The sequence below is a fragment of the Coregonus lavaretus genome (assembly GCF_964263955.1).
Source record: "Coregonus lavaretus genome assembly, chromosome: 11".
In the NCBI taxonomy this organism is placed as follows: Eukaryota; Metazoa; Chordata; class Actinopteri; order Salmoniformes; family Salmonidae; genus Coregonus; species Coregonus lavaretus.
Window position 1 is genome coordinate 54,915,981 of NC_139998.1, and position 14,131 is coordinate 54,930,111.

Below are 14,131 nucleotides of genomic sequence, written 5' to 3' on the forward strand. Positions count from 1 at the left end.
GCATTCTTGACTGGGCTAGTGTAGGTTGTGTCACCTGGCAGGCTGTGATTGATGTGAAGAGCTGTTTTGGGGGGTAAGATGAGATAGGGATTTGTGTTTCCAGATACTGGAATATACTCAACCTAAGGAATGGAGGATATGACCTACCAGGCTTGGTGGAGTGACACTAGAGGGTGTCTAAAGGGGGCCAAAATGTACTTCTCTGTTTGTGTTTTATGCTTTATTAATCAAGTTAACCATGTGAATGTTTGTCTTTCCTTATGTGATGGTTTGAAGTTCTTTGATGACTGGTAACAATTTGCAAGTTGGGTGTAGATGGACTGAGGGTTTTAATTTTTTTAGTATCATTATGGCCTATTAATAAAAGTGTGATTCTTTTTGTTTGTATTGTATTATAATGAATGACACCCTGTGTTTTCTAATTTTGAATCACACCCTAGTGGGTGTGAAAAGAGGGATTGTGAGAGATTTATTATTTTTATAATTGATGGGATGACTAACTTAGAAAGAATGCATTCTTGACTGGGCTAGTGTAGGTTGTGTCACCTGGCAGGCTGTGATTGATGTGAAGAGCTGTTTTGGGGGGTAAGATGAGATAGGGATTTGTGTCTCCAGATACTGGAATATACTGGTTCTTTGTGATCTGTGAACATTCCTTGGACGTAGGAATGGTGTCTAAGGGAGCTGGCTCTTCTCACTATGACAGGTTGTTATGATAAACGTATGCCTGGTAACAGAAGAGGCGGGGAACGGATAGGCTGAGTAAGTCTAAACCACGCTCAAGTCTCTGTATATACGAAACATCATATTTACCATTGAAGGTTTTTGCATTAATTAAAATAACTAGTATATCTTAGAAGTCGTGTTGACCTCTTTTGTTCCTAATACCAGATTTGAATTGACGCAACTTTGACATAACGCTCGCAGGTAAGTGATTAACTTTGGCAATGTGAAGTCAAATGCGTTGTGTGAAAGTAAAGCTATCCAGTTTGCAGCCATGTGAATGTATTTTAGCCAGAGGCGACCCTAACTTTGATCACCTGTTTTAGCTAACTAACGTTACCTAGCTAATTATTATTAGCAGACACCGCAGTAAGGCTAGCTAAGCCTATTAGTTGTCCCACTACCCTTTTACATTATAGCTACGTTTGTTTTTGTCATTTTCCTGCTGCATGGAAGCATATGTGGCCTAGCTTCGATGCAACCTTGGCCGTGTCTAGACTTGACAGTCATGCATCTACAACTACATTTAAATGTGTCCGGATTCCTTATTCTTGCGGTATATTCAAATGCCAGCATGTATTCTACAAACAGTGGAATAGGCAAAATATGATAATACAACAACGGATGGCTGTAACTAGCAAGCAACGCTAAAGGGATAGCAAACGGGTTAGCGTAAGTCTAGACCCAAAAAATTAAAACTTCCTAAATATTCGGTAGCTGTCTAGCATTTATGAGGCCAGCAAACACGCTAGGAAGGTATTTCCTCCAACGGTAGAATGAAAAGATGCCTTGGTCCCAAAACACGTTTTCTGGAGACTTGTGGGAGGAGTGGTGTTGACGTCGCCCACTGGATGCGCTTTCCGTAGACTGATTGCGTCCAGACTAAGGAGAAATCCGCACACAATGCAGCCCTGCCAGATCTGAACACAATTAGACCCGTCTTTTCTATGCGATCTTCGTATTCTGATAGCAGAAGTCACATGTTAATGTCAAGTGTAGACACGAGACAATGTCGAAAGTCTCTAGGTTCAGGTTGCATCGAAGCTAATGTGGCTGTACTTGAACTTTTCAAATGTCTCAATGTGCCTTGGCATGTCAACTATCTTGATCGCTAGGATTGTCCTTTTACATTTAATAAAGCTTGTGTGACCAGAAATGACATAAAACAGTTAGCTAGTTGTTTTAGATTATAACTTATTTTGTGACTTGTAAACAACATTGATTATTTCAATACCAGTTGCATTCTAGGTGCTTTATATGTTGTTGAATATTAATGTGTATACATTTTTCAGTCTATGCTTTTTCTTGGGCATATTCATTATGCCAATTCTGTTGCAAAAAGTTTCTCAAACTGAATCAAACTGAACGAAACCTACCTGAATTGGTCCAATAGAAACTCAAGTTTGAAACTAATTTAGACTAATGATTACACCCCTGTTGTGACCTTTTTTCTTTGCGTTCCTTCTCCGTAGCATCAATGTCAGTAGCGGACTCTAAACCAAACCTCAGCCATCTACAGGTGTCAGAGCTCGTGAAGAGGCTCTTTGGCTTGACGCCGTCCCAGATTCACCCGCTGCCCAGCTACGATGACCAGAACTTCCACTTGGTGGTCAGTGAGGGAAGCGAGTACGTCCTTAAGGTCATGAACTCTGCGGACAGTCAGAACCCCACTCTGCTGGAGCTGCAGACTCACGCCATGACCTTCCTGCACCAGAGGGGGATTCCTGCCCAGACCGTCCTCCCTACCACCTCAGGACAAGTCATGAGCCTGGAGGACATCGGTATGTATGAAGCCTGCACAACACAGAGTCATGGGATATGCTCTGGGAATCAACAGATGCTGCAGTATGATCATGGTATAATTGCATGTAAGACCTATTAACAAGACTAGCTGTCCTGAGTCTAGTCCTCGAGTGGAGACCAGAAACCAGTCTTCTCCGTGATACTTAGTTAGTCAATATATTTAGTAGAAATGGGCACCTATAGGGGCATTCCATACGAGAGTTGCGCAAAGATATTATGTTTTGGATCTTCCAGAAATTAAATCCATCGAAATGAAACCCAAAGGACCTTTCAATGGATTTCATTTAAAAAAGATCCAAAACATAAATATATTTTGGCCAATCTTATATGGAATTGCCCATATATCGAAAACAGTATAATTGTTTTGATACGATATGGATATATATACTGTGTGTGTGTGTGTGTGTATATATATATATATATATATAGCTCAAAAAAATAAAGGGAACACTTAAACAACACAATGTAACTCCAAGTCAATCACACTTCTGTGAAATCAAACTGTCCACTTAGGAAGCAACACTGATTGACAATACATTTCACATGCTGTTGTGCAAATGGAATAGACAACAGGTGGAAATTATAGGCAATTAGCGAGACACCCCCAATAAAGGAGTGGTTCTGCAGGTGGTGACCACAGACCACTTTTCAGTTCCTATGCTTCCTGGCTGATGTTTTGGTCACTTTTGAATGCTGGCGGTGCTTTCACTCTAGTGGTAGCATGAGATGGAGTCCACAACCCACACAAGTGGCTCAGGTAGTGCAGCTCATCCAGGATGGCACATCAATGCGAGCTGTGGCAAGAAGGTTTGCTGTGTCTGTCAGCGTAGTGTCCAGAGCATGGAGGCGCTACCAGGAGACAGGCCAGTACATCAGGAGACGTGGAGGAGGCCGTAGGAGGGCAACAACCCAGCAGCAGGACCGCTACCTTCGCCTTTGTGCAAGGAGGAGCAGGAGGAGCACTGCCAGAGCCCTGCAAAATGACCTCCAGCAGGCCACAAATGTGCATGTGTCTGCTCAAACGGTCAGAAACAGACTCCATGAGGGTGGTATGAGGGCCCGACGTCCACAGGTGGGGGTTGTGCTTACAGCCCAACACCGTGCAGGACGTTTGGCATTTGCCAGAGAACACCAAGATTGGCAAATTCGCCACTGGCGCCCTGTGCTCTTCACAGATGAAAGCAGGTTCACACTGAGCACATGTGACAGACGTGACAGAGTCTGGAGACGCCGTGGAGAACATTCTGCTGCCTGCAACATCCTCCAGCATGACCAGTTTGGCGGTGGGTCAGTCATGGTGTGGGGTGGCATTTCTTTGGGGGGCCGCACAGCCCTCCATGTGCTCGCCAGAGGTAGCCTGACTGCCATTAGGTACCGAGATGAGATCCTCAGACCCCTTGTGAGACCATATGCTGGTGCGGTTGGCCCTGGGTTCCTCCTAATGCAAGACAATGCTAGACCTCATGTGGCTGGAGTGTGTCAGCAGTTCCTGCAAGAGGAAGGCATTGATGCTATGGAGTGGCCCGCCCGTTCCCCAGACCTGAATCCAATTGAGCACATCTGGGACATCATGTCTCGCTCCATCCACCAACGCCACATTGCACCACAGACTGTCCAGGAGTTGGCGGATGCTTTAGTCCAGGTCTGGGAGGAGATCCCTCAGGAGACCATCCGCCACCTCATCAGGAGCATGCCCAGGCGTTGTAGGGAGGTCATACAGGCACGTGGAGGCCACACACACTACTGAGCCTCATTTTGACTTGTTTTAAGGACATTACATCAAAGTTGGATCAGCCTGTAGTGTGGTTTTCCACTTTAATTTTGAGTGTGACTCCAAATCCAGACCTCCATGGGTTGATAAATTTGATTTCCATTGATCATTTTTGTGTGATTTTGTTGTCAGCACATTCGACTATGTAAAGAAAAAAGTGTTTAATAAGATTATTTCATTCATTCAGATCTAGGATGTGTTATTTTAGTGTTCCCTTTATTTTTTTTGAGCAGTGTATATATATATATATATATATATATATATTGCCTTCAGAATGTATTCACGCCCCTTGACTTTTTCCACAATTTGTTGTTATAGCCTGAATTTAAAAAGGATTACATTGAGATGTATTGTCACTAGCCTACACACAATACCCCATCAAAGTGGAATTATGTTTTTCGACATTTTTACTGATTTAATTAAAAATGAAAGGCTGAAATGTCTTGAGTCATAGAGAATTCAACATATTTGTTATGGCAAGCCTAAATAACTTGAGGAGTAGAAATGTGCTTAACAAGTCACATAAATTGCACGGACTCACTCTGTGTGCAATAATAGTGTTTAACATGATTTTTAAATGACTACCTCATCTCTGTACCCCACACATACAATTATCTGTAACGTCCCTCAGTCGAGCAGTGAATTTCAACCACAAAGACCAGCGAGGTTTTCCAATGCCTCGCAAAGAAGGGCACCTATTGGTAGATTAAGAAAGCAGACATTGAATATCCCTTTGAGCATGATGAAATTATTAATTACACTTTGGATGGTGTATCAATACACCCAGTCACTACAAAGATACATGCGTCCTTCCTAACTCAGTTGCTGGAGAGGAAGGAAACCGCTCAGGGATTTCACCATGAGGCCAATGGTGACTTTAAAACAGTTACTGAGTTTAATGGCTGTAATAGGACAAAACTGAGGATGGATCAACAACATTGTTGTTACTCCACAATACTAACCTAATTGACATAGGGGAAAGAAGGAAGCCTGTATAGAATACTAATTTTCCAAAACATGCATCCTGTTTGCAACCAGGCACTACAGTACTACTGCAAAAAATGTAGCAAAGCAATTAACTTTCTGTCCTGAATACATTTTACATTTTAGTCATTTAGCAGACGCTCTTATCCAGAGCGACTTACAGTTAGTGAATACATATATATATTTTTTTATACTTGCCCCCCCCGTGGGAATCGAACCCACAACCCTGGCGTTGCAAACGCCATGCTCTATCAACTGAGCTACATCCCTGCCGGCCATTCCCTCCCCTACCCTGGACGACGCTGGGCCAATTGTGCGCCGCCCCATGGGTCTCCCGGTCGCGGCCGGCTGAGACAGAGCCTGGATACAAAGTGTTATGTTTGGGGCAAATCCAATACAACACATTACTGAGTACCACTCTCCATATTTTCAAGCAAAGTGGTGGCTGCATCATGTTATGGGTATGTAAATGGAATGGAGCTAAGCACAGGCTAAATCCTAGAGGAAAACCTGGTTAAGTCTGCTTTCCGACAGACACTGGGAGATGAATTCACCTTTCAGCAGGACAATAACCTAAAACACAAGGCCAAATCTATGCTGGAGTTGCTTACCAAGAAGACAGTGAATGTTCCTGAGTGGCCGATTTTACAGATTTGACGTAAATCTATGGAAAGACCTGAAAATGGTTGTCTAGCATTGATCAACAACCGATTTGACAGAGCTTGAAGAATTTCGAAAATAATAATGGGCAAATGTTGCACAATCCAGGTGTGGAAAGCTCTTAGAGACTTACCCAGAAAGACTGATAGCTGTAATCACTGCCAAAGGTGATTCTACAAGGTATTGACTCAGGGGTGTGAATATTTATGTAAATGATATATTGCTGTATTTCATTTTCTATACATTTGCTAACATTTCTAAAAACATGTTTTCACTTTGTTATTCTGTATTGTGTGTAAATGGTTAAGAAAAAAATTATATTTAATCAATTTTGAATTCGGGCTGTAACACAACAAAATGTGGAATAAGTCAAGTGGTATGAATACTTTCTGAAGGCACTGTATATCTGTTTGCAAATAAACAAGTCCAGACAACTGCTTGCTGATTGCTATTGGGCCAGGTGTGAGTGTTCTGGGAGCCTGAAACCTACCCAACCAGTCTGAATACAGTATTTGGGTGAGTCATCTACCGGTGATGACTCATGCTAACGGTGATGACTCATGCTAAGTTGACGGTCTGTGAGAGGGTTTTGTGCATACAGAAACAGTTGTGCTTTTTTATATAATAGTGTAGGTTAACAGGAAGTATAAACTGATATCAGGATATGCCTAGCTCATATTGATTATAAAATTATTACCATTTTCGATATTGGTTCCTGCCACTACTATTAGTGATCAACAAAAGTGATCCCTCACTTGGTTTGAAACAGGGTTGTCAAACTCCATTCCTGGAGGGCTGTGTGTCTGCGTTATATCCTTTCAATCTGTCCAATTAAGACCCAGACAACCAGGTTAGGGCAATTCATAACTAATCAGTGACCTTAAGACCCAGACAACCAGGTTAGGGCAGTTCATAACTAATCAGTGACCTTAAGACACAGACATCCAGGTTAGGGCAATTCATAACTAATCAGTGACCTTAAGACACAGACATCCAGGTTAGGGCAATTCATAACTAATCAGTGACCTTAAGACCCAGACAACCAGGTTAGGGCAATTCATAACTAATCAGTTATCTTAATTGATCAATCAAGTATAAGGGAGGAGTGAAAACTTGCAGACAGACACTTGGCCGTCCAGGGTTTGGGTTTGACACCCCGGTGTTAAAGGTGCATTCAGTTGCTGGAAGTATGAATAACAATACTGCAACACTAGAGGATCAGACCTGGGGAAACCTTCAATAAGAGATCAAACTGAAATCATAATATCTGGCTAGGTAACAGTCTGAATATTAGTAACTCTGGCTAGGTAACAGTCTGAATATTAGTACCTCTGGCTAGGTAACAGTCTGAATATTAGTACCTCTGGCTAGGTAACTGTCTGAATATTAGTACCTCTGGCTAGGTAACAGTCTGAATATTAGTACCTCTGGCTAGGTAACTGTCTGAATATTAGTACCTCTGGCTAGGTAACAGTCTGAATATTAGTACCTCTGGCTAGGTAACAGTCTGAATATTAGTACCTCTGGCTAGGTAACAGTCTGAATATTAGTACCTCTGGCTAGGTAACAGTCTGAATATTAGTACCTCTGGCTAGGTAACAGTCTGAATATTAGTACCTCTGGCTAGGTAACTGTCTGAATATTAGTACCTCTGGCTAGGTAACTGTCTGAATATTAGTACCTCTGGCTAGATAACTGTCTGAATATTAGTACCTCTGGCTAGGTAACTGTCTGAATATTAGTACCTCTGGCTAGGTAACAGTCTGAGTATTAGTACCTCTGGCTAGGTAACTGTCTGAATATTAGTACCTCTGGCTAGGTAACTGTCTGAATAGTAGTACCTCTGGCTAGGTAACTGTCTGAATAGTAGTACCTCTGGCTAGGTAACAGTCTGAATATTAGTACCTCTGGCTAGGTAACAGTCTGAATATTAGTACCTCTGGCTAGGTAACAGTCTGAATATTAGTACCTCTGGCTAGGTAACTGTCACGTTCGTTCAATGACGGGTCAGACCAAGGCGCAGCGTGATATGCGTACATGTTTATTAAAGTAATAAACAACACGACAAAGGAAACGAAACGTGAAGTCCTAAGGTTAGAATACACAACTAACCTTACCAGGAACAAGATCCCACAACAAGATAGTGCCAATAGGCTGCCTAAGTATGGGCCCCAATCAGAGACAACAAGCGACAGCTGCCTCTGATTGGGAACCACACCGGCCAACATAGATCCACACATACTAGATCGACAACATAGAAAAAGCACAACAAGGAATATACAGACCCTGACTCAACATATAAGCGTCCCCTGAGTCAGGGCGTGACAGTAACAGTCTGAATATTAGTACCTCTGGCTAGGTAACAGTCTGAATATTAGTACCTCTGGCTAGGTAACTGTCTGAATATTAGTACCTCTGGCTAGGTAACTGTCTGAATATTAGTACCTCTGGCTAGATAACTGTCTGAATATTAGTACCTCTGGCTAGGTAACTGTCTGAATATTAGTACCTCTGGCTAGGTAACAGTCTGAGTATTAGTACCTCTGGCTAGGTAACTGTCTGAATATTAGTACCTCTGGCTAGGTAACTGTCTGAATAGTAGTACCTCTGGCTAGGTAACTGTCTGAATAGTAGTACCTCTGGCTAGGTAACAGTCTGAATATTAGTACCTCTGGCTAGGTAACGGTCTGAATATTAGTACCTCTGGCTAGGTAACAGTCTGAATATTAGTACCTCTGGCTAGGTAACTGTCACGTTCGTTCAATGACGGGTCAGACCAAGGCGCAGCGTGATATGCGTACATGTTTATTAAAGTAATAAACAACACGACAAAGGAAACGAAACGTGAAGTCCTAAGGTTAGAATACACAACTAACCTTACCAGGAACAAGATCCCACAACAAGATAGTGCCAATAGGCTGCCTAAGTATGGGCCCCAATCAGAGACAACAAGCGACAGCTGCCTCTGATTGGGAACCACACCGGCCAACGTAGATCCACACATACTAGATCGACAACATAGAAAAAGCACAACAAGGAATATACAGACCCTGACTCAACATATAAGCGTCCCCTGAGTCAGGGCGTGACAGTAACAGTCTGAATATTAGTACCTCTGGCTAAGTAACAGTCTGAATATTAGTACCTCAGGCTAGGTCACCGTTAGTTAACAGAGTCAGAGCTGCCTTTTATCTACAATGCCTCTAGGTAAATGGCAGAGTTCATTTAAACGTTGTTGACAAGGAGGGGGTGCAACAGAATTAGCATATATTCCAATTTCCCCCAGAGGGCTGCAGATCTCTTGAAATTACTATTTTCTCCTGGTAGACTGCGGCTTTGGCAGGCAGAAGTACCTGGTGAGACTGCTGACCTATTTACCGGGGACCACCATCGTCAAAGTGCCCAGCTCTCCACAGATCCTCTATGAAGCCGGCAAGATGGCTGCCAAGATGGACGCACTCCTGCAGGAAGTATGATTATATTAAATTAGTCTGCCTGAGGTGCGTTCAAGTAGGCTAATGTTTGCAAATGTTTCTATTTAAAGTGCATACAGTTAGGTTGGCAACATTTAACCTGAAGGGGGTAAGACATTCATAACACCCTAATAAAAACATTAATAACCGTTACCTCTCGTGACATCAAAAATGATTTTCACTGCAATGTCTGGGCTTATGGTTTGTGCAACATTGTAGCCTATATAGACCTGTTGTGTGGCAGTTGCTGTGGTAAGAGAGAGAAGAGCACCTGGAGGCCTGTGTGTAGCCCAATCACAATTGATATCCTACGGTCGGGAACTTTCGGCAAATCTGTCAGTGAACAGAATGCAGACAAAACAAGCCTTTTGCAATATTTCAAATAAAATCGCGGGAAAAAACAGGTTGGAAAGCAAATGGCTCCTGCTGAAAAGAGAAGAGTAATCTGTTTGTAGGATACCAAAATATATTGTATCAATTTCCAAATAGGCCTATTGTGCGAACAGCGTTGTTTTACAAAGTAAAACAAGAGAGATATGCTTTTTGGCACGAGAGCATCGGTCATCGCTGGAGCTGCGCATAAATGAGTCAGTGAGTGAAACTGGAAAGCTTTTTTAGGACTATAATTTCCTCCTTATGTTGTACAGTATGTGTCTCCACAGACGTAGGCTATTGATGGAGTCAAGACAAGGTCGTTTTTATTGATCCCAGAATCTCACTTTGTCAGTAGCAAATGCGATGATATGCATGTAATGCTTTATTATAAAGGTGATTTTCTTTTTCATACGTTCCGGTACCTCAGAGCCCGCCAGGTCACCCCCCCTTTAGCAATCACTTTTTGCTCCCACCTCCCGATTTACAAATGAAGCACTGCATAACCCCCTTTATGAGTATTGTAGTATCATTCATAACAACCTTTATAAGACATTTATTCAATATCATTCATGAGGAAATAAAATACCCTTTTCTCATTACAGAACTACTTGAAGGGGGTATACAAAAGGTATTCATATGAAACCATTCATAACATCTTTATGAGTGTCGCAATATCATTCATTCAGTATCATATTCCCTCTTCAAGTACAGAATGAACCCAGTAAAGTGTTACCTTTATGTTTGTTAGGTTTGGCTCCGGGCAAACAAAAGTAGCAGCGTTGTAAGATGTTGAAAAACCATCACAATACAAATTATTCTAGGAGGCTGATTCTTATTCTGTATTAGCGAAGCAATTTCCTGCATATAGAGAGCATGAAAATAGGTTCAGTAGATAGAAATAGTTACAATGGGTTGAAATATGCATTGAACATACAGTAGAAGTGTAAAACCGGAGACACTTTTTTTTGCTGGATCGTTTCAGTCTTGTTCGCTTTGAATGTATGTGAGCTTTGAACGCACCTCTAAATGTGGAGCTAACAAAATATAATGATTTTCTCAGATTTTCCCTTGCATGCTCTATGACCCGTCTGCTACGCGTGATCATATGATTTCAATAACTTTTAATTTAAATAATGAGTGATTTGGCTAACAGATATTTCAGCAGCAAAAACGTAATACATAATTTGCTTATAGCTGTACAACGGTATGTTTTTATTGTTGAAGTGTCTATTCACTGATCACCAGTAGTTAACTCAGTTCCTGGCTGATGACATTAGTATGTGTTCACAGATGGAGCATCCTCAACTCCAGGTACTACAGAGGGAGAAGTTCATCTGGAGTCTGTCCAACATCCCTCTTCTGGAGCCATACGTCCCTCTGATGGATGGGGATCCTGTGCAGCAGGTGATCAAGTCAATCATCCAGCAATACAAGACTTGTATACAGCCCAAACTCGGCTCCTTCCGCAAGTGTGAGTGTCTCCCTTCACCATCTGTTCTGTCGGGGCTCTCTTTAATAGACCTGGTTCAATTGGAAGAAAATGGACTGGAACAGGGAAGGACTACGTGGACTAGTTAATCAACAAAAGCTAATTTTAGCTTTCCGTTGTGAAATATTTTTAAACGTTTTCCGTTGCATGCCACAATGAACATGACCCTTTTATTAACAATGCAACATGGAACCAGTCTGTTGTAATGATTGACAGGTCAGATGCTGATACAGGTGGAGAATGTAAAAGTTTATAACTGAGCCGTGAAAGCAGAACTGGTGTCAAATAGTATTGGTTTTCTTTCAAATACTTTCAATGGGCATGATTTCGCTTACTCAATGGACCAATGGAATAGGCCCAAAAGTTCAAACCACACCCATCTGGTACTCCAGGTAGACTCAAGCAAACGCTCAAAACATTTGAACGATTATACTGTTTTATTTGAGCACACGTCTGGTACTATTGCGCATGCATATCTGATATGTCAGTAAACGTGCATTTGTCTTTACGTAGGTATCAACCACGGGGACTTTAATAACCACAACATCTTGGTGCAACCAGACGATTCAGCCACCTACAAAATCTCTGGCATCCTGGACTTTGGGCACATGAGCAGTGGCTACTATGTGTACGAGCTGGCCATCGCCATCATGTACATGATGATCGAGAACCCCACGCCTCTGGATGTGGGAAGAGCCGTGCTGGCTGGCTGGGAGAGTGTTCTTCCCCTCAACGAGGCCGAGAGGGACGCCCTCTACCTGCTGGTGCTCTGTCGCTTCTGCCAGTCCCTGGTTCTGGCTCGCCACACTGTGGCCCAGCAGCCGGAGAACGAGGATTACATCATGATCACCGCCAAGACGGGCATCCGCCATCTTTTCCGGCTATGGGAACTTGGCAAGGAGGAGGTGGAGAGGAGGTGGTTTCAGAGTGCCGCCCAGTATCCTGGCAAAGACTGACCCAATGGTCTTCAGGGAGCACCTTCTTTTTATAGGCTGCGTTCCGATTCTTTACCCGTCTCACAAAGTGTTGTGGACGTTCCCTGTCAGGGATTTAATAATGGTGGAAAACCCCTCCAGCCAATGCTTACACCAATCCAATGCTTTTGAATCCATGTGGATTCTGCAGGTGCACCTTTTAGTATTAAAGCTACACTCAGCAATGTGACATCATCAAAAAGTGGGTCATGCCTCGAGCTAATAGTGGCTCGTCATCCTGTTATGCATGATAGAGTCATATTGCTGAGTCTACCTTTAGCAGACAGACCATCTGATTAAAATGCAGACTCATTTAAACTTACCTGGATTCCATCAGTCTGGCGGTGTGACTGAGAAAATCTGACCAAATCGAGTTCTAAAACCGTTTTGAAAGTGTCGTATCGAGTAAATGCTGGCAATTATTGCTGATTAACAAAGGAGTCTGCTCATACTGAACTTGGATCATAACGTTTATTCATATCACAAGGTTTCAGCATAAGTGACGGATGTCATGACACCCGGAGAGCGACTTCCCAGATTGCAATGGTTGCTCTAACCTCTTCTTCCTCCAGCATATACTTATAAACAATGTAAAAATATGGGTTGCTCCCTCTGCTGTCCAATCACCTGTCTCCCCTGGGGCGTCACCCTACAAATAGCTACTTTTGAACTAAGATAAACATTCTTTCAGTTCCACTTAAAAACCATTAACAAAGACATAATCCTAATACACTACATTTCCCCCCTTCGAGACGAACTAAAAGTCTCGAAAACAAACAGAATAGGATTATGACAAGTAACAATTTATCTTATTGAGTATCTTTAACATTAAACCAAAAAACATTCTTCTCTAGTGTATATACCTTTCTATGAATTATTTTATTTTAGACTATATAGCCTATGGCTTCCCCCCTTTAATTATTAATATAAACCAAACAACCAAACAACAACAAAAATATGAATATTTAAAAAAATCAATAAAAAATGTTATTCAAAAAATATTTTTAATTAAAATAAAAAATCAATTAAAAAATCAATTACAAATTATGAATAATTAAAACCAATTTTTTATTTCTATATCCTATCTTACCAATTTATCAATTAGTGGCTTACCACAACCCATCAGGAAAGAAAATGCAAGTAGTCAACTTCAGACTACAATCCTAAAAAACCCCTTTCTCTATAAGCACCCAATTATTTTAATTTTACAGAATAATGTCAGTACTCGATTTCCAACAGAACTGTAATCAAACCAAGTGATGCACAGAAACTCCAAAATGCAAATTTTATTCAAATGATCAGTCTGTTGCCAAGCCTCTGTGAAATTGTCATAACATCAAATATCCTGTAGGGGAAGATTTTGTAAACAGACCAGTACCAAAACCTTTTTGACTCGATCCCCGTCACGTGATGTCACGTCAGCACCTCTCTTTCTTTCTCCCTCTCTCTCCTCTCGTCTCGTCCTATCGTTCCTCTCATATGACAAAAGAACAGAGACACAGAAAAATATTTTAGTAGTTAATGCAATCACTGAGTTACTTCCAGCATTCAATATTTCTTCGTTCACATTCGCTCTAAGAATCAACTCAGGAATAATTATAGATCGCTCAAAAACATTTTTATTTTATTTATTTAATTATTTTATATTTTTAATCCGTCAACATATCTCTCTCATTTATCCATTCAATAGGTCACAAAAACAGTTTCATCTTTAACCAACAGCCGATGTAACAACCAAAATACACCATTAGACTCTAAATGTCTAATTCTTTGTTCCTTCCTTTTTGTTTGTCTCAGCCTCCCCGCAACACAGTGTAACAGAGGAGTGACCTATTTACCCAAAATCCCCCGGGTTGTAGTTTTAGTAAACAACGTGTTG

At 41.6% G+C, this 14,131-nt stretch overlaps 1 protein-coding gene across 2 annotated transcripts; it reads left to right on the forward strand.

The window, feature by feature from the left end:
* Positions 1 to 529: 529 nt before the first annotated feature.
* On the forward strand, positions 530 to 13,193 carry LOC311136874 (hydroxylysine kinase-like). Of its 2 annotated transcripts, XM_084171188.1 has the most exons (6): positions 530 to 762; positions 892 to 927; positions 2,196 to 2,504; positions 9,269 to 9,411; positions 11,080 to 11,260; positions 11,792 to 13,193. In XM_084171188.1, the coding sequence occupies exons 3-6, from the start codon at positions 2,201 to 2,203 to the stop codon at positions 12,232 to 12,234; spliced, it is 1,071 nt and encodes a 356-aa protein (XP_084027314.1). In that variant the 5' UTR covers positions 530 to 762; positions 892 to 927; positions 2,196 to 2,200; the 3' UTR covers positions 12,235 to 13,193. The 2 variants fall into 2 exon arrangements, with proteins under 2 accessions (XP_084027314.1, XP_084027313.1); XM_084171187.1 differs by having other exon boundaries at positions 568 to 927.
* The last annotated feature ends 938 nt before the right edge of the window (positions 13,194 to 14,131 follow it).